This window comes from Idiotropiscis lumnitzeri, chromosome 18 (assembly GCF_059441095.1).
Source record: "Idiotropiscis lumnitzeri isolate Australia: NSW breed Sydney's pygmy pipehorse chromosome 18, RoL_Ilum_1.0, whole genome shotgun sequence".
Taxonomy (NCBI): domain Eukaryota; kingdom Metazoa; phylum Chordata; class Actinopteri; order Syngnathiformes; family Syngnathidae; genus Idiotropiscis; species Idiotropiscis lumnitzeri.
In genome coordinates this window covers 2,701,472-2,723,468 of record NC_142408.1, presented here as the reverse complement: position 1 = coordinate 2,723,468, position 21,997 = coordinate 2,701,472, and the positions used below count along the sequence as shown (strand labels likewise).

Here is a 21,997-nt window from a genome sequence, read left to right as displayed (position 1 = left end):
TAAAGACATCTGATAGACAGGCTGTCACTGCCGCTGACATTTCATCCGTGACCTTTCCGCTGGTCTTAATGCCGGATTGAGCCCACACACTCGTGCGCACGTCTTTAGGCTTTGTAAATCCTGTCAAACAGACACACAGATTAAGCTCCTCACGCCTAATATCTCTCATCTGATGTATCTTCTACGCGCCCAGCAACATGTGCGGCTTTCGGCGCCATTTTCAATGTTTTCAAGTGGAAAACACAACGAGCAAGAAACCACAAACATTTGAAAACTCACACTGCAGTTGTACATTATATGAAAATGACCCAAATATTCTTTAATTTCCATGCCCCCCCCGCAATTTCTTTTGCAACAAATCATTGTGTGTATTTTTTTCATCACTTCATTTTTTTTCCTTTTATACTTAGGTTGTTGGAAGTTGAAGACGAAGCCTCCCTCACAGTGTGTCCAGGTTCACATTGAAGTCACCAGATTTCATAATTCATCATCCCAACCTCGAGATTGAACCTGTTCCTTTCAGAGGATGAGGAGGTGCGTGTGTGTGTGTGTGTTTATGTTTGTGTGTGAGGGAGACAGCGAGTCCGGGAAAGGTGGAGAAAGCCTATGTCTAAGTGTGTCAATGGGACGTGCCGAGATGCTTTCTTATATCCAGTATATCACAAACCGTCATGATGGAGGACAGCAGACGCCATCCTTCAAAGTTTAGACAGTGGAAAGCAGACTTTCCAAGAATTGAAATACGACCTGTTCTGCTACTCGTGCTTCTGAAGCACCTCCTCCTAGAACTAGTATTTATTAATGATGATCATAATAATAATGAGTCGTCTGAATTTCTTGATGGGTTTGTAAACTTAGTCTTATGTATCTAAGTAGGGAGGTTTGCTGTATAAAATAATGTGAAACAAAAAAAAACAAAAACAATTGTAAATAATTATTGTCATGGAGTATTAACTTTTTCTTTTTTTTTACTTTTTTCCCAACATCTGTATTTTTATTTTGTAACTCTAATGTTCCACAAAACTGGATGGGGCGGGTGCGATGCTGACGCGAGCGTGTGTGTTCAAATGACTTTATCACAAGTTTCTTCGCTAATTTTTCAATTTATTCTTAAAAGCGGACACTTGGTCACGCATCAGTGGCAATATCTCCTATCTCAATGTTGTTAAAGGTGAAGAAAATTTTCTAGAAACAGGAAGTTGATGCACGTGATTTGCCCTTGGCGGGCCACGTAAAATGAACGTGCGGGCCAGATCTGGCCCCCGGGCCTTGAGTTTGACACCTGTTGTTGTCCCCATAAAAGGCTAAAAAAAAACAAAACCAAAAAAACGTAGTAGCAATGAAGATGGGTCACGTGATGTGTCCTGGCTCGCCACTCGTCTTTGGAATACCTGCGCGAGAGAGAAAAAAAGCGAGCTGTTACTAAGCAACCCAGCTGACCAATAAGGTGTGTCAAGGCGACGTGGAGGATTGGGGGGGGGGGGTGGTGGTGTTAAAGAACATCAAGTGAGAGATTGAAGGAAGGAAGGCCGGCATGATGAGTGAAGAAGGGAGGTGCGCGAGAGCATAAAGGGACGAGGATAAAGCGCCGGCCACAGCCCGCTGATTGGAGTCGCTCGGGCCAATCAATTTGAGCAGGTGCGTGACCGCAGCGATCCAGCATCAATCACAACACACGTGCTCACAAAGGAATACTCGTTCATTACTGAGGAATTTGGGAAAAGTAGAAAAAAAAAGCAAAACTCAAATAAGAGCTCTTTCAAAAGTATTGGAGAGGTATTATATGCCAATTAACTCATAACTTTTTCATCACAATTTCACAAAAACTATTCAGTCGTTTCCACGATTTTATGCATACAATGTCATTTTAACGTCACGTGATTAAAATATCAGCGTGAACACCGCAATATAACCAAATGTATCTTTTACTTGGAATATCAGACGATAACGCAAACACATGCGACGCTAAAGCATTTTTTTTCCAACAAGGGGCCGCTCCTGCATCAGACTCGTGTTATAGATCGGATGAAAGATAGCTGACAGCTGGGATTTTAAACAGGATTAAAGGACCCGGGGGCTGATGTGATCCGGGCTTGCATCCGTGCCCTCCTGAGCTGTCGCATCACCAAAACCCGTTTGGATCACATTTCTCTCTTAATCAACGGGAGTCAAGAATCTTTTTTGCAAAATGTTCTGCGTGTCGCATGAATAGTGACCAAATTCGGTCAGCTATTAAACAAAACAATATTTTCGAGTCAAGAATTTGCACCGTTTGTTCGATGAGTATAATAGAAGTATAGAAGAAGCATTCGCCGTTTCATTTGTTGTATTTAAAGAAAGAAAAAAAGCGGCCGCCTCGTGTCTGTCTGTGTCCTTACTCCTCAGACGTCAGAAGTCGACTGTTTTCACTCATCAGTCGGTCTCTAAACTTTATTGATCCGGCCTGATGCGAACTGCCATTCATTTGATTTGTTTGAGTGACTTCCGCCCACGCAAAAAGAACACTGTAAAAAGTGTCATCGGCTCCAGCCAACATTATTATCGATATAAAACGCTTCAATATTTCTGATTGGAGTGTGAACATAAAATGATATTTAACAAATAATCATCATTATTTAGAGTCTTTAGACCTCAGCACATGCAAGAGGAGAACATACAAATGGCACAAAAGGAAGGAAAATAGGAGTTGACAACATGAAATTCAACATCAAATGAAAATAAATGCATGATGCTTCCCCTCTTGAAGCGCATGGATAATATATGGACATTTTTGTGGGAAATGCAACAGAATTTAAATGAGAACATGGATTCATGTGACTTTCTCATAACTCTTTCAGACGGAATAAACAAGGACATTCAAGACACGCGAGGCAGCCCAGACTTCATCTCTGAAAATGAGAATCTGTGATGTTGATTATGAGATGATGAAAGTGAAAATGGAAGTAAATGGCATCTAGTGAGAGGGTGTGATTGACACCGAATGGCGGACGGGAATAAATAGATAAGAGCCACGAAGCACGCCGAAGGAGGAGACAATGGAACTCGTATTGCTTCATTTCCATCAAACAATCTGTTTTCCATAATCCCCAAAGAAACCTACTGATATAAATCCACATTAATTTTGGTTACACCTGAATACACAAAGAATTGAAATGAGACTGAATATTAGGCGGGTCAGAAATTGGATATAAAAATGTAAGAGCGGTCTATTCAACTACCTTTAAAGCTATGAATCAATATCTGCATGGTTAGGGGTAGGGCGAACCCACTAGGTTCTCGAATTAGGGTTAAGGTTTAAGGTTAGTGTTAAATTGGCTTTTAGGTTTAGGGTGAGAGTTAGGGTTAGGGGTTAGGGGTTAGCGTTTGGTTAACGAGGCTATATAAACAGAGTAAGATATATATATATTTGTTTATTGTTTATTTATTTCTTATTTATTTATTTATTTTTTTAATTAGATGATACATTTAAGTCATTTATCAAGAAGTGGCCTGCAACATTACAATCAATATCTCCACAAATACTAGTTTTTGCACCATAACTGTTCACAATGTCGAGTAATTGAATCAGTGAGTGTGACTCGGTGACAAGCAAGCCATTGTTTCTTTGCAGTTAACAAGATTAGCCATCCGTGACATAGGTGTTGACTTTCTGATTATTCCTATCGCCGTGGATTGGAGAACAATGAAAAAGCTAGAAGCACAGAATTAAAAAAAAAAAAAATGTCCTCTCGGCCCGAAACTAAATATTGACACAAAGTATACCAAATAATGCGGAGCAGTCGTGTACTCAACACGCGTGGCTTTTTAAAAGGATCAGAATGAATGTGCTCATATACTGGCAGTCAGCTGACTCCACATGTACAGAACTTGGCAAAACATGGCAATCAGTCTGCGAAATCCAATCCGACTTCATTCGAGGAGCTCGAGATGTCGGCTGCAGGCATGATTTAGATGTCCGGAAAACAAAGCCACAAGCGTGTAAACAATGGCGAGCCTCCCAAAGGTGGAGACAGCGATGGCAGCAGTTTAATCAGACTTGGTCAACATTGTTTGGCTTTCTTTAAAAAAAAAAAAAGATGACTCTTTTGTGTCAAATCAGTTTGTTGTTATTGCAAAGAGCACGAGACACTAACGTGACTCTGTGTTGCTGGATCGAGAAAAAAAAAAACTTGGATGGGTCAGTTTCTCTTTTAACTCATCCACTACCAATGACGGCTATAAGCGTCAAAAATCTTTTTTTTTTAACTCGGCTGGTAGTGAATGAGTTCAAGTCCCGGCTGGCGCTTGCAATACTGCGACGTACGACCCCGCCCCCCCCCAACACTCCCTCATAGCTTTGCTTCCTCACCTTCACACGGCACACACCACCTACCCCACTTGTCATCCTCATATGCTCTAATATGTAGAGATGATGACCTATTGATTTCTGCTCTCGGCATGTTTAACAAGCAGGTGGCTGCTGGAATACACTGAGGGCGAAATCTCACTTGTTCACTAATTAGCACTTGAATTACTACACTGCGACTGAGGCGCCGACAGCTACAGGCCAAAGATGACTGATGACTTGTTTTTTTGTTTTTTTTCCTCGAATGGGCCTTAATTCAAATGCAATTTCAAATGAACACAGCATAAACTGTATTGTGCATAGTAAAATCACTCATTGTTTAAGTTAGGCAAAAAATAATTATTATTATTGCTGTACATCATTTTTAGAATCGGTGTCATGCGTAAGGGGAAAAAAAGGTGAGAATAACCAAACAGCCAATAAGTTGTTAATATACATCGTAAGGAGGAAATCTAGCACAGTTTGTAACCCAAAAATGTGTCTGGATTTGATCGGAACACAGAAAACTATATGATAATAACATGATCATAACACATTTTGATTTGAAGAAAAGGCCTGACTTGCCGAAAAGTTTTTGGAACAGTGTTTGTCAACAACAAATTTAAATCACGGAATGCCACAGGGAAGTTGTCGAGGTCCATTGTTATTTTCAATATTTATTAACAAACAACCATTAACCCGAAAAAAAGAGAAAAGATCAATCAATGCTTATGGACGACTCAACCATCTGCGTTGCAGAACTAACGATAGACAAATTTAGGCGTGTCATAAATCCGGAACTGATTGTGGATCGAATAACCAACAACAAATTAGTCCTTCAGGTCTCAAACAAAAAAATGCATCGTATTTGTGACGAAAACAATAAAAAAAAACTGAACTGAGTATATGTAAATGACGTGGCAGTCCAAGTTTAAACAAACCAAACTTTTAGGGATCATGGAAATGATTGACACCAAAGCTGATGGAGATCCAAATTGATGAAATGAGTAGCTCAAAATTTTTATAAAGTGGCTAGAAAAACAAAATATACATGCAGACATAGTCGAAGAGTCAGGTTACGTATCCTGCCGGCAATTTTAATGCGGCACGAACCTCAATATAAGTAAGCGAGTATCCATCGATCATGTATTTCGCACCCGTGCAAATATGCACATTGGACAATAAGATAAAGCGCGTGTGTGTGTGTGTGTGTGTGTGTGTGTGTGTGTGTGCTCTAACTAAATGGAGGGGTCTAATCACCTCACGGGGAGGAACCTCTTCTCCTTCCGCCGCCTTTTAACATTAACGGATATTAATGGCCCCCAACGCGCCTCACTTTCCTACTGAGAAATGAAATACATCATTAATGGTTTATCACAAACATGGCTGCTAATGTCTGATGCAGACAGACCTCTTACCATGAATAAATGATGGCACGTGGGGTGGGGTGCTTTGAAAGCTGACAAGGCTAAAAAGGGGGCTGGTGGATCACTTTCCGAGATTTAACAGGAATGAAGAAGAAACGCTTGATTGGCTCCCATTTTGTGCGGCTGCGATGTCATTCGATGTGTTTAATCCGTCTGGGCTCGACTCGGAGGGACTGCTTTTTTATTTTTTTATTTTTTTTGCGACGTACTACAATAAAGTGTAATTGCACTACCGCTCCACTAGTTGGCAGTGGCGCTCTCCTTGCCCATTGTGCGCCGCGAGTATTAACTGGTTTGACGGTTTGTTTTGCAATGAAAATGCTATAATTTATAGATGGGGCGGAGAGTGGGTGAGGGGGGTGTGTGAATTATTTTCATTTTGCTGGGGGGGGGGGCGTTGGGGGGGCGTAACGTAAATTAATTGAGAAGCACTGCTGTCGGCTAATACGATTGCATCGTACATAGTCGTAGTACAGCTCATCAGCAGACTTTTTAGAAACCTGATCACGACCCTGATCATGTGTGTTGGAGGAGGGAAACATCGAAAAGATGCAGGGTGCCCTCAAGGACTTGAGTTGGTGACTCCTGCTTTCGATTATGGTTCTTTTCTGGTGAGGTGACGGGGTAGGGTGTGTAGAGGCGGCTTGCGGCGTATAAAGTTTGCGGTGAGGGCGTCACTACGTGACTGGAGTGCTTCAATTTGATCATTTTCTATCCGGACCACATTTTTTTTTTTTTTTTTTTTAATTGTCTTGTTTCATGTCATGACTTGACATGACATCACTTGTATACGGGATTGGTTGTACAAACGGGCATAAAAGATTGCTAAATGAAATCATTAGCAAATGTCAAGGTAGGTCGTATTCTCTATTTTTTTTTGTCCCTATCTGTTCCTCCATTTGAATCGTCTTGAAAAAAAAAAAGGTGACCCTCTTGTCCAGTCTCCTCCCTGCTCCCTTGTGCGCTCATTAACCTCCCTCCGAGGCCACGATTCATCTCCCTGCTCCCGTCTCATTCGTTGTAATAACATCTTTGCCCCGTCGCCTCGTTTAACTTTTCCAATTAAAAGAGGAGGCGTACTCTATTAACCTCACGCCGGCTGCGGCCATTTTTCCCGCTTAACATTGTTTTGTAGAGGGCCACAGGGACGCCCAAGCGGCTGTATTTCAATCGCGGTCCTTGCGTGGTGACAGCGAACGGCAGGCGTGCTGGTGAATTATGGGACATGGATGGAGAGGGCAAATCATACGTTTGGATCTTGTCGGGCTTCCCATCGATGATGAAGAACACGGCGGCCATTTTGGTTCTGTTCTCGTCCTCCGCAGCCATTTCATGTCATTTTTTTTTTCTCCCGTCGCTAAAAGTACTTGGCGATCATACAAAATGTGTGCGGCACCTTCATTGCACTTCTTCTATTAGTGGTCAATGATTTTGTTCGTTAATTATCGCAGCGGTCCGACAAACGGGAAAGTCTGAAATTTCAGATCTCGGACTCGAAGTCACCGGCTACTTTGTCCACCTGCCTGGGATTCAATTTCCGTTTCCAGTCCAATCTGGGCCAGTTTGGATGTTCTTCATTCCAGAAGAAACGAGAAAAACTTCAAAGTCAGGCCTCCATCATCTGTGAATGAAAATTTTTGGGGGGCCGGCAATTTTTAAGAATAATCCCGGATGGGTACTCTCCACTTGATCATAGTTTTGACGTCTATTTTTTTTAAGGCCATAATTCATCAACAATTATAATATATTAATTTTTTTTGTTCATTTCTGACATAAAAAATGACATAAAAGCTCACGGCTAATGGGATGCTGTAATTTGATATAAAAATGTTTTTAATTTTTTGGGGAATAATTTGTGGTACATTCATTTTAAAATTTGTCAAATTCAAATTCAACACCAAAATTCCTCTTACACAATATTGTTTTGCTTATTTGTGATTTTTTTTTTTTATTATAAAAAGGAACATTTCCGCTAAAAAGACAAATATATAAATATTTTTTTCAAATATTTGACTTTCCAAAAATCTAACCAAAGAAATGTGACTAGTGAGGACCTTCTGCCATCTAATGGAAGACCATGCTCATTGTTTTAATTTATGTGTCACTCCTAAATGAACAAAGATATATTCATTTCTGAAAAAAATATAACATTTATCTGCCCAAGCAAGTAAAATGGAATCATATCCTACAGCACATTTGATGACCCCTCACAGCATCGCATCTGTCTTCATATTTTCTGTTGACATGCAGAGCGTCAATCTTAAAAGTAAAAAAAATATTTTTTGCTCATTCATTTTTTTTTATCCATTTCACTCGACAAACTCCCGAAGCCTCCGATTATATCACAGCGTGTTTCTTATCGTGAACTGAAAACAGCAAAATGATGTAACGCGTACTTAATCGGCAGTCATTGGAAAACGTGCAGCGATTGATACTCCGGAGCACATCTGACATCCGGCAAAGCTGCATCATCATCGACTTGACATGAACGGATAAACACCGGCTGAGGGAAAGCAGAAAGCAGTGTTTTCCTTTCAGGTGATTTCAGTTGGGGGGGGGGGGGGGTTGATGTTTGAGCTGTCAGTCATGTGGATGCACCCACGGGAAGTCAGCCCTCATGCTCTATTTGATTCCATTGCCGTTCCCATGCCCTCACACACTGGAAGGGAATTAGCGAGTAAACACACACACACACACACACGCACGCACACACACGAGAGCGCGCCAGTTTGTTTGTTAGACGCTTGCATCTGTTCGAGAAGTGTACAAAAACAAAAAGAAAAAGTTTGAAGCCATACAAATGAGAATTCCCAAATCAATCAATCACTTCCCTTCGTGGGATGCGGGAATGCAACCTTAAATACGCGAATAAATCAACAAGATGATGGACTCTTCCAGCACCTAATAACCCCCCCCAAAAATAGTCATACATCACCGAAAGGCTTGCCCCAGGGTTCGAACGCTTCATTTGTTAGCGTGTGTGTGTGTGTGTGTGTGTGTGTGTGTTTCCCAGTCGGGTGAGCGCTGTCCATCTATTAGATTTTAAGGAAGGTTAAATGAAGGCATGGCTGGAGACAAAAAGAGAATACAAAACAAAAGGAAGCGCAGTGATAGCATTTCTCACCTTGTGTGTGCGTGAGTGCGTGGAGAGATGGGCTGAAAACAACCGATCAATAGGTTTACTGTGGCCTCAAGCCAGTAGCGCCAACATCTAGCTGCTCGTGCGTGTGTGTGTGAGTTTTCCTCTCTTCCCCTCTCATCAATACATCCATTCAGTCAGCCCAAAGGGTCCAGGACCCCCCACAGTGATCACATTTATTTTTAGAGGGCTGACAACTTTCACTGCAGGGCATACGAGTGCTGCATGTGTTCTTATTGTAGCAATAATACGTACAGTCAGAGCAAAGATCACCGAGGGAAACATGTTGGACCATTTATTACACGCTAATAAGGGATGTTCTCGGTATAAAATGGAAATGCTATGCAATGTTTCATTTGGATTGAACGGCAAGTGAGAGTTGCTATTTTTGGGGGCTTAGTCGGTAAGACTGACTGTGCTTCGGTTCTGTTTACTTTGATTTTTTTTTTTTTTCCCACTTGGAAACACGTACATAATGGTTATTCTTATTTATTCAGCGGCACAGTGGGCAAGTTGTTTGGAGTTTATGCGTTCTCATCAAGATGGGAAACATGTGGCCTGTGCCCATACTATGAGTGGCTTTTGGATCAATAAAAAAAAAAAAAAAAAAAAAAAAAGTTAAATATTTTTTTGAGGGGAATTGGAAAAAAAATGCAATAAAAAAAAAATAAAAAAAATAAAAAAGTTAAATATTTTTTGAGGGGAATTGGAAAAAAAATGCAATAAAAAAAAAAAAAGTTAAATATTTTTTTGAGGGGAATTGGAAAATAAAATGCTTCCTCAACTAAAATGGACCCCAGCATATGCACAGTAGACCTCAGATTCATCTAGGGTCGACCCCACTTCTGTAAAAAAAAAAAAAAAAAAAAAAAAAAAACATATTGGAGGTTTGTCAGCTTTTTTGAAAGAATTTGGGGATTTATTAAAAAATAAAATAAAAAAATAAACAATATTCAATCTAAAATGTTCCAATGCATTTCAATGGGCATCAATCATGCATAGATTTTTGTTATTTTCCCGATAGTGGGGGTCCGCTGTATATATTTAAGTTGGAAAATCATCATTCACCGCTGCTTTCAAATTTGGTTAGGTGTGAATGATCGTTTGTCTTTTTGTGCCTTGTGATTGGCTGGCAACCAGTCTGGGGTCCTGCTTGCCTTTCCCTTTTCTAATTGAACATTTTTGGGGTCTTTTCCAGGCTTGACTTTCTTCAGATTTCTGATCGGTTGAAACAGCTTACAAATTGTGGCCATTATCGTACCTGTTGCTTCGACGACTACTTTCCTGCAGATGAATTGTTGGTTCCAAAATGTATGCATGAATATCGTCCCATCGCCTTTCATTCGCCGACTCTCTCTCTCTCTCGCTCGTACACGGCACTCGCAGTTTCACCCCGAGTAGCTCAGGATATTACCCATCAACTGGAGCTTGATTAATTAGCCTTTAAATGGTTGTCATGTCACTGAACTGTCAAGTGACAGCACCCTTGAGGGGGGCAGTCATACAAGGGTGAGGCAGAGGACAACAGAGTGAGAGAAAGCTAATGAGTGTCAAGGAGAAAAAATAAAAAAGCACAGTACAGGATAAAAAAATAAATACATTTTGGAAGCTTTAGCCATTTTTAGTAGCGATTGGCTAATTTTGCAAAACTCCTCACACAAATAAGAAAACCTTCAACCAAATTGAAAAAAAATATTTTTTTTGTAACTACGGAACTACTGGCAATTTTTCCAAAACTCCTCACACAAATTAGAAAACCTTTAACAAAATTGGAAAAAAATTATTTTTTTTGTAACTACGGAACTACTGGCTATTTTTTCAAAACTAAACACACAAATAAGAAAACCTTTAACAAAATTAAAAAGTAAAAATCCAGTCGTGCAAAAGCAAATACATTTTGCTTAGCTTTTAAAAACTTCCTAAAAAATAAATATTTTTGTCTCAAATATTTAACAAAAGCCATCATATTAATAATCACGCAATGTGCCAACTACACGCTAATGGGAACAATGAAAAAAAAAAAACATTATAAGCACGTGCTTTACTTCCAAAACCTTTGCGATATACTGATATTTTTCGATTCCATATTTATGATCAAAGTGTCAACAAAGTATTTTCAAGTACTCTAGAAAGTTGCATTTCACACATCAAACTCATGAGAAGAGGCTGCTTGGATACATGAAGCCAGGGAGCGATGCAAACCGATTTGCCGCCAGCCGAGTTGATCTCTGTTTTGTCTTTAATCAGTGTTTTTATGCTTGTAATCAAAACGAGCCCGGAGGGGAATGAGAAGCATATTCAATCAAATTGAATTGTTCTTCTCTGCAATTTCTGACCTACCGGGCACAGACGGACACTTAATAAAAAGGCGATTTGTCAGGCTGTCAGCACTCGTCCCTCAAATCAATGAAGACTTAAGACACACAAAGTGCACAAAACAAACATGCGAATGCTGGACTCGCACAACAATCAGACAACAAGGAGACAAAAAAAAAGAAGGAAACGGATCAGTCAGTCGTGCGGGCCCACGTGAAAACTGCTTGCCCTCTCAGCAAAAGCACTTCAACTCTAATATCTTCTTTTTTTCATATAATCCATATAAATTTGTCATTTAGCAGAAGCATCACATCACTGGCATCTGTTCGTGTCCGCAGAAGGGAACTACTCAGCGATAATATCATGCCATAGCAAAGCACGCTCAACCGCTGAAGTGCGTCAATGACCTCAGTGATTATTATCTGGCGTTCCTCAAGGCTCTTTCCTGGGGCCCTTTCACTTCATTATATTCATTCAACCACTAGGCCAATTCCTCTTCCAATTTCTTCCTTTGCGGTTGCTGGAGCCTATTCCAGCTGACTTCAAGTCTAGCGCAAACATTCTTTCTTTTCATAGTTTTATAGACAGGCACAGGTGGACCGGGCGATTGCGCTGTTGTGGGTGCGAACACAGCTCATTTCCCGGCCAATGGAGAGTCACACAGTCTTTGATATTGATATGAAAATAGCAGATCTTTGTCTCATACCGTACCAACCTTCAGGTGTGTTGGTATGCAAAAAACGTTGTTATGTGGCGGTTCAAAAGCGTATTCCATTCAGGAAATGAGAACCAAAAAAAAAATTATAATTTAAAATCCAATGATTAAGAACAGATGTTTAATGTTAATAAGCAGGGCGTTGCATTGATTGCAAGACTGTGATGGAAACGCTTTCTTTTCTAAAAGGAAATGAGTTTTCTCGCATCACTAAATCACCTCAGTACATGCTTGGGTCATACATTTCGTGCAGGGATCGTTGAAAGCCTCGAGAAGAAGCGAGTGTTTGTGGAACCAAAGAACGAACGGAGAGTCATCCGAGGAAGACTTTTTCTTCATAATTAATAAATGAAAGATGTTGTTAGTGCATCTGATCAATAGAGTTGTTAGCGAGAAGGAGCGATGGGATGAAGAACGGCGGGATGGATGCGACGGAGGTCAGGGGTGAGGAGAGAAGGGGGCGGGGTTACGCCGTTTGCTCTGATGGCTGTTTCAAATTTTCACCCTCATTGAGAACAAAAGAGTCTCTTGAGTCTCATCATCACTGATAGACACTTAGCACCATCCTGACCTTAAAAAAAAGCAGAAGGGACGGAGGGAGAAAATAGAGAAAGGAAAAAAAAAAAATAATGCAATTGGTCAAAACCGCCGTGTGCGCCCGATCAGGCGACTGCGTGTCGTCCTTCCCTACAATAGTGTCGGGGGTGCTATGAAAATATTTTTAAGACGCTAATGATTATAATCTGTTCAATGAATTGATTTCTACAATGATTGTCCCACGCTGGCATCATATTTATGAATGAATGAATTTGCCTGCTTGTTACGCCACCTGCGCCTGGAGTTAGACCTGCTTTTTGGGAGTCTAAAATCTAGTCTACTTTTTGTGAGAAAATTTGCAGATGTGCGGCAGGAATGGCCAGTGAAGGGTGGCGCGGTTACTAAATTAAAAAACACGCTGAACTTTTATCGATGGCAAATAACCCATTTATGTTAAACGAAATCCAGAAAAGACTTTTTGTTTTAAATTCAGGCAATTATTCTACATAAAAAATTATGTCTTTTTTATTTTATTTTTTAAATAAAAACGAACTTTATTCTTAAATACCACTTCCGATTAAGTGGTAAAACTTGGTGCGATTTTTATGCTAAGCAGGGTTGTTAGTATCTGCTGAATGCGACGATTAAAGTAACTTGTAATCTTCAAGTAATGAGTCAAGAGCAAGTAATCAACTCTCTCACACTTTCATCTAACTTCGACATTCCACTTATTAGAATTAGATCTGCTTCCGTCGTATACCCGACTATATATTAATGTGTGTGTGTGTGTGTGTGCGTGTTTAGGTGTGTATGTGTGTCCGCCGAGTCCCATCCATTAGTGATAATGAAGAAACAGGAATGCTATTAGCTGTTAATGGACAAAAACACAACCACATTGCAGTCACACACGCGCACACACGCACACGCACACGCACCCCCCCCCCCACACACACACATATATACATATATTGTATTGTCTAACGGGACCATTACTCGCACTGTCATTCCCATGTTGTCAAAATCAGACTTGCAAAATAAAACCTCCGCACACAGCTCTCTAAATGTCTCCAAGGACCGGAAGTGAAGTGTTAGGCGAACACGGAAGGGGCCGCCGGACTCACTTAGCCCATAACGTACTCGTACGTGTGTGTGCGCAACGATGAGATGCAGTCTGGGGAATCCAAAGTGCCGGTTGACTTTTTATAAAACGGTCTTCTCACCTCACTTCTCATCCTTCCATCTAGTCCTCCTTTGGCTTTCATTTCCCTTCCTGTTGTTTTTTTTTTATTTTTTTTTTACTGTCCATCCTCCAGTTCGTCGTTTTCCGCTTTCTCTACTTTCCTTTCTGGCTCGCTCCCATGCTCCCTAAATGGTCCTCTGTTAACTTCCTGCACCTCCTCGAGTCTTCACACATCAATGCACTGTTGCGACGCAGTGCTTCTTCTACTTCTTGCCTCCATCTCACAGTGCGAGGCTGAGGGAGGCGCGTGTCAACCTGGGGGACATGTTTTTTTTCTCCGCCGTACGACCATTAAGTGTAATTACACCTCCGCTCCACTAGTTGGCAGTGGCGCTCTCCTTACCCATTGTGCGCAGCAAGCATTAACTCTACGATGTAGGTTTTGTTTTGCAACGAAAATGCGATTATTTAGAGTTGCGGCGGAGTGAGGGTGGTAGTGGGGAGGGGGGAGGGGGTAGGGGGCGTGAATTATTTTCTTCTTCCTGGGGGGGTCATAACAGAAAATAATTGCAAAGCACTGACGTTGTAGTACCAAACAATGACAGTGGGGCAAATGAGAGTCATCAAGCAAAACTAAAGTGACACGGAACAGAAAAGCCAGGCAAGAATTGGTTAAAGGCGACAGAAAAAAAGAAAATCATACATGAAGAGAGACTGACAGGACAAAAACAATCTTTTCATCGAAGTGACGGGAAGGTGTTTCAGTGGAAAAGAAGGATCTGCTCATGACCCGGAACAACAAGCGCATCTGTCCAACTCGAAGGACTTCTGTGGTTGTAAAAAACAGAAGAAAATACCTCAAAATAAAGGCGGGAATGATGTTTTCTCATTCTCTTTTCATGCCAAAAAATGTTTGCATATTTTTTGAGGGGAGTATTTATCCCCAACAGATTATCCTCTTCATTTCATATTTTTGTTGTTTCCTGTCATTTTGCATTGTTGTTTCAACTTGTTTGTTACAGTCTTTATTTGTAAAAAAATAAATAAAAAATTGTTGCAAACCATCACCTTCAAACAACAACAAAAAAAAAGAATTCCTGGAAATTAAAGAGTGGTCATTTCTTCTTTCCGGCCTATCTCGGTCTCTCTTTTTAAGTGTTCGGTTCTGTGTCTGATCTGAAAGTGTATTGATCCGTACACTCGCACCAATCTTCAACCTTAACCAGTCCATGTTCACGCCGGTCACATCCCGCTGGCCGCCGTCGCCGTCGCCGTCGTTGACTTTCCGGCTTGAATAGACTTGAGGAATCTGCCAAACAGGACATTTAGAACCTTGAGGTGACAACTTTGCGTTTCTTCTTTGTCATTTGTTGTTTCTTGTTATGTTTGCTATGAGGCAGAAAATGATGGTCGGATTTGATTTTCTTTTAAAGTGTGATGGCATTGTAGAATTTGCAATTTCGCCGTTGGTTCCTCCCACGTTTAAGTATGCACAGATTCTTTCTGGGGATTAATGAGAATTTAGCAGGTTGGCGGCTGCCGTGTGGAGATGTGTCAAGAGGCGCTGAGAAAAGATATGGGTGGATAAGGGCAGCACTTAAAACCGTTTGTAGGGATGAAGATCTTTAAGTGGGCGGGGACTGTTTTAATCCTGTATTCAAATTCAAAGCACAAATGCAAACAAGTGGGAATGAGAAGGAAAATGGATATTTTATTTTTTTTTACTCACTGTTTGTCTAAACTTCATATAAACCGGACAGTAACACATTAAAAAATGATTTAAAAATCACTTTGTGAAAAATCAACGAATCAGAGAAAGTGTGACAGGCGAGGTGTCAATCATCAATCAGGAATTATTGCATGCTTTAAACACGTTCTATCTGTTGCCCATCTGAGAAGCTCGGTGCGGAGGCAGTTATTATGTAAATTAGCCACATTGTGATGTAACAGTGGGCCATCGATCCAAAAGGGCTGCCTTACCAACACATTTTTTGAATGAGGCCGAAAAACAAAAAAATGGATGATCAGCCACTCATAAGAACCACATTTTTGTGTATAAAATAATTAAAATACAGCATCATGACAATATTCCTTTCCGTGTGGTCATACTTGTGCACCAACTTTGACTGCCACCCTGAAATTATTTTATATGTTTAAAAAATAGATATTTATTGATGCATGAGAACTTAGACAAAAGTCAAAGCTTTGTTGTAATATTGAAAATAAAAATTTAATTCATCACACAAGAGCAAATGAAAACACTCGAAACTCGGCATCATCATTTCTCTGTACTTGCAGGATCATATCATGAAATGTAATAAGCTCATGATCGTCCTTAAACAAAAAAAAAAAATAAAATAAAATAAACCCCCCCCCCCCTGTGCCGACCTACAAACTCCAGCACCTTAAACGCTGTTAGTAACATTAAGCCGACGATAAGCTGCACTGTGGCTCAACAAAGAATTGATAATTGAAAAGTAAAGCGGCAGTGATTAATTTTGGACAGCGCGGTGCTTTTAAAAAAAAAAAGCGGCGGCCCGGCGTACTCCCAGCAGTTGATGTGAGAAACCCCGGTGAATCAAAGCGCCGGCCGGGCTCTCGGGGGCTTCCACCCGTCCATCCTCCATCGCTCGGCGAGGTTTTAATGCCCACCTGAGGGACTATAGGGGAGGGAAGCTCGGGGAAACCGAGGTTCTCTGACTCCACGTCGATACTTTTGCTTTCCAGCTGAGCAGAATCACAGCCTCTCTGCTCTTAACTAATCGAAATCTAAAGCCCACCCGCTCCACTTCTCTCATCTGTTCTTCCTCTCGCTCCACTTTCTCTTCATCCTCACCAACTTGAGGAACAAACTCCGAGCTTGTCGGCGCTAAACACACATATAGTCCGCTTTTGATCTCGTCCTCGCCCGCCACTTAACATCGACTTTCTTTCGAATTTGTTTTAAACGTTGACATGCGAGGACTTTGTCCCATGTTTAAGTATGCGCAGATTCTTTCTCAGGATTAAGAACAACTGGCGGCCATGTTGAGATGGGTCAGGAGCCGCTGAGAACGGCGGATAAACACGGCACTTAAAATGCTTTGTAGCTATAAAAGGGCTCCGTGTAGGCTGCGGCGAGGCTTTCAAGTCCAAAACACAGCGCAGAGGGAGAAAACGGATTCAATGGAATGACAAAAATTGTACTTTTTTTAATAAATAAACTATCACAGAAAGTGTTAGGTAGTAACTCCGTGAGGCTCGCATTGCATCTTTGACCTTCAAGTGAACTTTGAATAGCTTATTTTTACACTTAAATCTTATTCAGAAAATCTTAGTTTAACAACAAAAGTGTGTGAATAATTTACAGTAATTTATTTCATATACTAATACTTTTCACAGCACAAACAAATATTACCCATGCAAAATAAATAAGTCATGTAATCCATCAATAGTTGCGAGATCGTATCGATTAACAGCAGAGCCTTTGCTAATCTTTTTATCTTTGCCAAAAAATAATTTGGAATGCTGAAACTTTGGGAATATCAATAAATGAAAAATACACACGCTCAAATAACTCACCTTTCGGATTATAAGCAAAAGCCTGTTTTGAGTTTCGGACTGAGAAGAAGAAGAAAAAAAATCAAGATTCCATAAATTGTTTATTGAAACAATCCGGTTTGGGTGGGAAGCAAACTCGAGTGCTCGTCAATAACGGGTGAAATCTGCTCAGCAGCGAAAGACGTTCAAGTGTGATGAGGAACAGCGACCCTTTGGACCTTTTTTTTCGTTTAACACCCTTTAGAGTCAAGAGTCCGACATGTTGTCGACACGCAGTTGGGTTGTTCATTGAAGGCCCACGTGGTGGACGAGATACACTCGTGTGCTAATCAATAAATGTCGACACTTGTCTGCACACATGCGGTAAGGCCTCAAGTCAAGAAGAACGGAGAGCTGCGACCGTTTGGATTGTGACAACACGCATTTGGATTTTGGGTGCGTTACTTTTTTCCTCGATTTTGAACCATGCGGCTAATACAACGCTGCGGCACTTCTGTGGATTTTTCTTTCACCACTAGGGGCGCTCTATAGTCCAGAAAATCCGCTAAATAATTTTTTTTTTCTTTTTTCTTGGGTCTGTTTTATTCTCCACTGTTTTAACAATCTGTTTATGTACCTTTATGTGCATTCACAGCACACAATCGTTCTGTACAAGCAGTAAAAAACTAATTTTTCAAAACAGAAAACTGCGGCTTATAGCCTGGTGCGCCTTTTATGTCGTTTTAAAAATTATTTAATTATTATTACTATTATTTTAATTATTATTTTTTCAAAATGTAGATGTTGCGGCTTCTATACAGGTGCGCTTTACAGTCCGCAAATTACAGTACTTGGTCACGCGCTCACTAGAAGAACATAAAGTGATACAAAAACAAATGTGTCTTAGTTCCATCTTTATTAGTCACATTGAAAACAAAAACACAGCTTACCACGACACATTTATTTCATACACAGTGGATTCAAACCGTGTTACACAGAAGTTGCATGCAAGCTCTATACACACACCCCCACACACACACAAGTTAATATCATTACAGCACATAAATACAACATACATTTACAAACCATCTGATAAGGTACATCGATATTGAATAATTCTAACGCTCTGTGCGAGTCCTCCCTTTACACTATTTTTGTTCATCCTAAAGCAACTGAAGCATAGTTACTAAAACTAAAACTAAAACTAAAATATTAAACCGATTCCATTTTACTGCATTTTGCTATTACTAATTTGATAAACAGAAGGAAAAAAAAAAGAAAATTGTTTTTTTAGTTTTTGTCTAGACAACGGAGCTGAAGCTGAGGACGCAGCCGTACGGAGAAAGAAGTTGCTCAAATGGATTTGTTCAAATTTGCTAATGCAATCCAGTTGAGTGAAAAGAAGGTGATGTTGGATCACGTTGCGAAGCAAAAGGTTTCGACCACGTTGCATCATGCCACTTAGGCTACTTGGTTTCACTTCCTCAGTCAAGGAATGTTTTCATTTTTTTTTTTTTTTGGACGACTGCGCTTCGTCGCTTGTTACTTACTCTTCAGCTCTTCCTCTTTGCCGTCGTTTTCTCACCTTCACTCCCCAGAGAGGCCCAACAACAACCAAAAAAATGCTTTTTCTTCACACCTTTGAGCATGCTGAAGAAAACCAAAGATTAAGATCTCAATGCACTGGCTATAAAAAGTCTACACACCCCTGTTCAATCGCCAGATTCTGATACAAAAAATGTTGCACCCCAACACAAACGAATATTTTTTTTTTTTTTGCCAATTTTGTAAAATATCATGAAATCATTTCTATTGCATCATTTTGTCAACCTAACATTAGAACATGGGTGTGAACACTTTTTATAGCCACTGTACTGGTGGGGAAGTCTCAAGAGCGGTCGAATGAGCTACAGGATTTCTAAACTGACACGAAACTCGTGAAAAGCTTTGACACTTGCGTTTACAGGTGTGTATCAGTGTCAGAAGCTTTTCCCACACCGCCTCTGCAAACTGACTGAAAACAGAGGGAGGAACCGAGGACTGCCAGGAGAGTGGAAGGGGTAATTGGTAAACACAATAAGAAATAGTTTCGAAAACTACATTTACACTATATATGAGATGACAATTTAAATGTATTATAAATATATCATATACACATATCCATGAATATTTACCTCTTTCTGCATAAAAGTTGCATGGAATGAATTTTTAATAAGCAAAAAGGGTCCAGACCGAAACAATTATTTGAGTAAAACAAAACAAAACACTATTTTGCGTGGTGTTGCTTGTAGCCAGAAATAGCAGTGATGTCATTTGCATGTGATTCAAACTGGATAACAAGACAAAGTCGTTGCCATGCTGGGATTCAGGCAGTCTCATTCACCACAGGAGACAAATATGACGCGCGAGATTAACTCGAGACGACCTTATATGGAAGCGCTAATAATACTGTACAAGTACGAAGCGATTTCATTTAGTAGAATAAAGAAACGCGTCATCGGCACGATAAAACACGATCTCGGTTTCCTTGAAATGTCTGAACAGCCAAGATTTTTAAAGCTCATCCTACCACTGTTCAATGAGTTTATTCGTTTGACATGAAATAAATAGAAATGAACGCCTGGACAACTGATGACGAAGGAGGAAAACAAACAAAAAAAAAATTAGGAATGATTAGAAGTTATAAATTACAAACACGACATTAACACAAATGATAATGTGAGCTTTGTGTTTCAGCAAATAAATATATCATCAAGTGAGCTTCACTGTGGGAGAAATTTAAAAGTGGCTTCTTTCTTTCCTAATTGTAAGACTTCAGATCATTCCTATTAAAAAAAAATGGTTTGGTTGCTTTAGAGCCTTCATTCTACAAGATTTGGAAACTAAAACGTCATTGTCCAGCGTAATCACTTTTTCACAAAAAACTTGATGTGATCTATACAAGAACGAAAACTAAACTTCAGAGCGCCAACGGCATTTAAACCATGAAGCGGTGCTCCTTGCCGTCGTGTGCCATCAGGATGACGTTCCGGTTGGAGGTCCAGATAAGCCGGGCCAGCTTCAAGTGGTTCTGGGAGCCAGGAGATGCCGGCTGCACCGGAGGAACCTGGTAGGTCTTAATGCAGCGCAGCTGCGGCGCTGAGTTCAACATCCCAATGCTTCCCAGCAGACTGGTGTTCATCTGAGTTGGGCAATTTAAAAAAAAAAAATTAACTCTTCTTTACTAAATGGCAATATTTTGAAATAAATCATCTTCTCTGAGTCTCCCTCAAACACACACACATAATGTACATCATCTTGTTATTTTTTTGTTTTTTGCGCTTGCCCAAAGACTTATTGTTTATTCTCAGGTCCCATAAAAAATAAATAAATAAATACATAAAAAGAAAAAAAGCTATTATCGTGACTTGTAAGGACTGGATGCAGCATTCATGGAGTGTGAGGTGCAAAGGTGACGAAATCAAACAGGTGACAGAGCTGTCATAATTGATAAATTTCTGTTGAATGTATGGGATGAGAAAAAAAAAGAGACAGCGATGGTTTGCCCAAAAAAGAGAGTAAGTTGACATATTTATTTATTTATTTATTTTTTTACAAAGGAGTGACCTGATTAATATTGCATAATGTTTAGCGTTTAAACTAATGAGTTAAGTCACTTTTTTGGGAAAATTATTTTATTACCATGCAATTATAAAAGATTTTGATAGATGGATCTATATTTTAGGGCATAAAATAAAATAATTTTTTTTTTTTTTTTTTTTTTTTTACATGTGCAAGGAATAAGAAAGCAAAGTTATTTACCTGCCAGAAGGAGATGTGACTGTCAGCGTTGGAGTAGGTTGCCAGGTAACGGCCATCAGGGGCAAATGACACCGCTGTAATCGGGCCCTTATGACCATGGATGTTCTACATCCAAATAGAAAAGGAAGTCACAGTTAACAGTGGACGCGCAATTTGATGCGCCGTTTGTGCCGAGGTGCCGGACGGAATATCAAATAAAGAAACCAGGTAACAGTGATTACTTTATTTATTTATTAATTAATTCATTTATTCATTTATTATTATTATTTTTTTAAGTTTGCAAATAATTTCTTTGTATTTCGGTTGATGTCACAACATCTCGACTTCACACTTCAATAAATTCTATTTTGTGAAAATAAAGATACGGCGAAGAACAAATGTTGGTCCTTGTTGAAACTTCATTGCGACAAACGCCAAAAAAAAACCAAAAAAAAAAAACCTCTGGATTTTTCTTGACAGTAAGTGTTTGCTTTGAGCGAGATAATTCCATCAGGTGAGGAGCAGCTTCGGGGTCCAACAGATGCTGCCATCGCCACCAGAAGTCGCGCGACCAAATCAAGCAACGCTGCAGTGTGTGTAACCAAATAAAGTGTCCCGCCAGATGAAAGGTGTGTAACACAATAAAGGCCCTCGCAGAAATCTCCATCCCGACATTGCCCGTGAGTGGGATTAGAAACGCTCACCAGCAGATGAGATTAAGGAACGTCGCCTTGGGCGCCCAACACCCTGAAATTATAGCCCATCTGTGGTTTCAATGAAGAAAAATAGAATACCGCAATGAAATGAAAATCTTATATTTCACTTGGTTCTCTCCCTTATATTGTATCCCTGTTGTGTTGGCTGAATTATTCGATTTTTTTTTCCCAGCCATCAAACCCAATCTCAGTCTTTTCAAACCCTCTAAATCATTTTTTTCCGCCAATCTTTTCATTTTTCAGTCTCGGGTTTCCACTGCCTGCTTTTTAGTCAACATCCCGATCCCAATGTTTCCATAGCTTCTTCCCGTCACCAATTCTACGTGTTCAATTGTGTGCTGTCA

General features: G+C 40.1%; 2 protein-coding genes across 5 annotated transcripts in view; both read right to left on the bottom strand.

Moving 5' to 3' along the window:
• Positions 1–21,997, bottom strand: part of txnl1 (thioredoxin-like 1) — a 139,526-nt gene that overhangs the window by 80,263 nt on the left and 37,266 nt on the right. The window lies entirely within an intron of this gene.
• Positions 18,057–21,997, bottom strand: part of wdr7 (WD repeat domain 7) — a 37,327-nt gene continuing 33,386 nt past the window's right edge. For all 4 annotated transcript variants that reach the window (XM_088281413.1, XM_088281416.1, XM_088281415.1 and 1 more), the window contains 2 exons: positions 20,959–21,063; positions 18,057–20,338 (listed from right to left, as the gene is read on the bottom strand). In XM_088281413.1, coding sequence (XP_088137539.1) covers positions 20,135–20,338; positions 20,959–21,063 — 309 coding nt within the window. In that variant the 3' untranslated portion in view covers positions 18,057–20,134. The remainder of the gene's footprint in view (positions 20,339–20,958; positions 21,064–21,997) is intronic.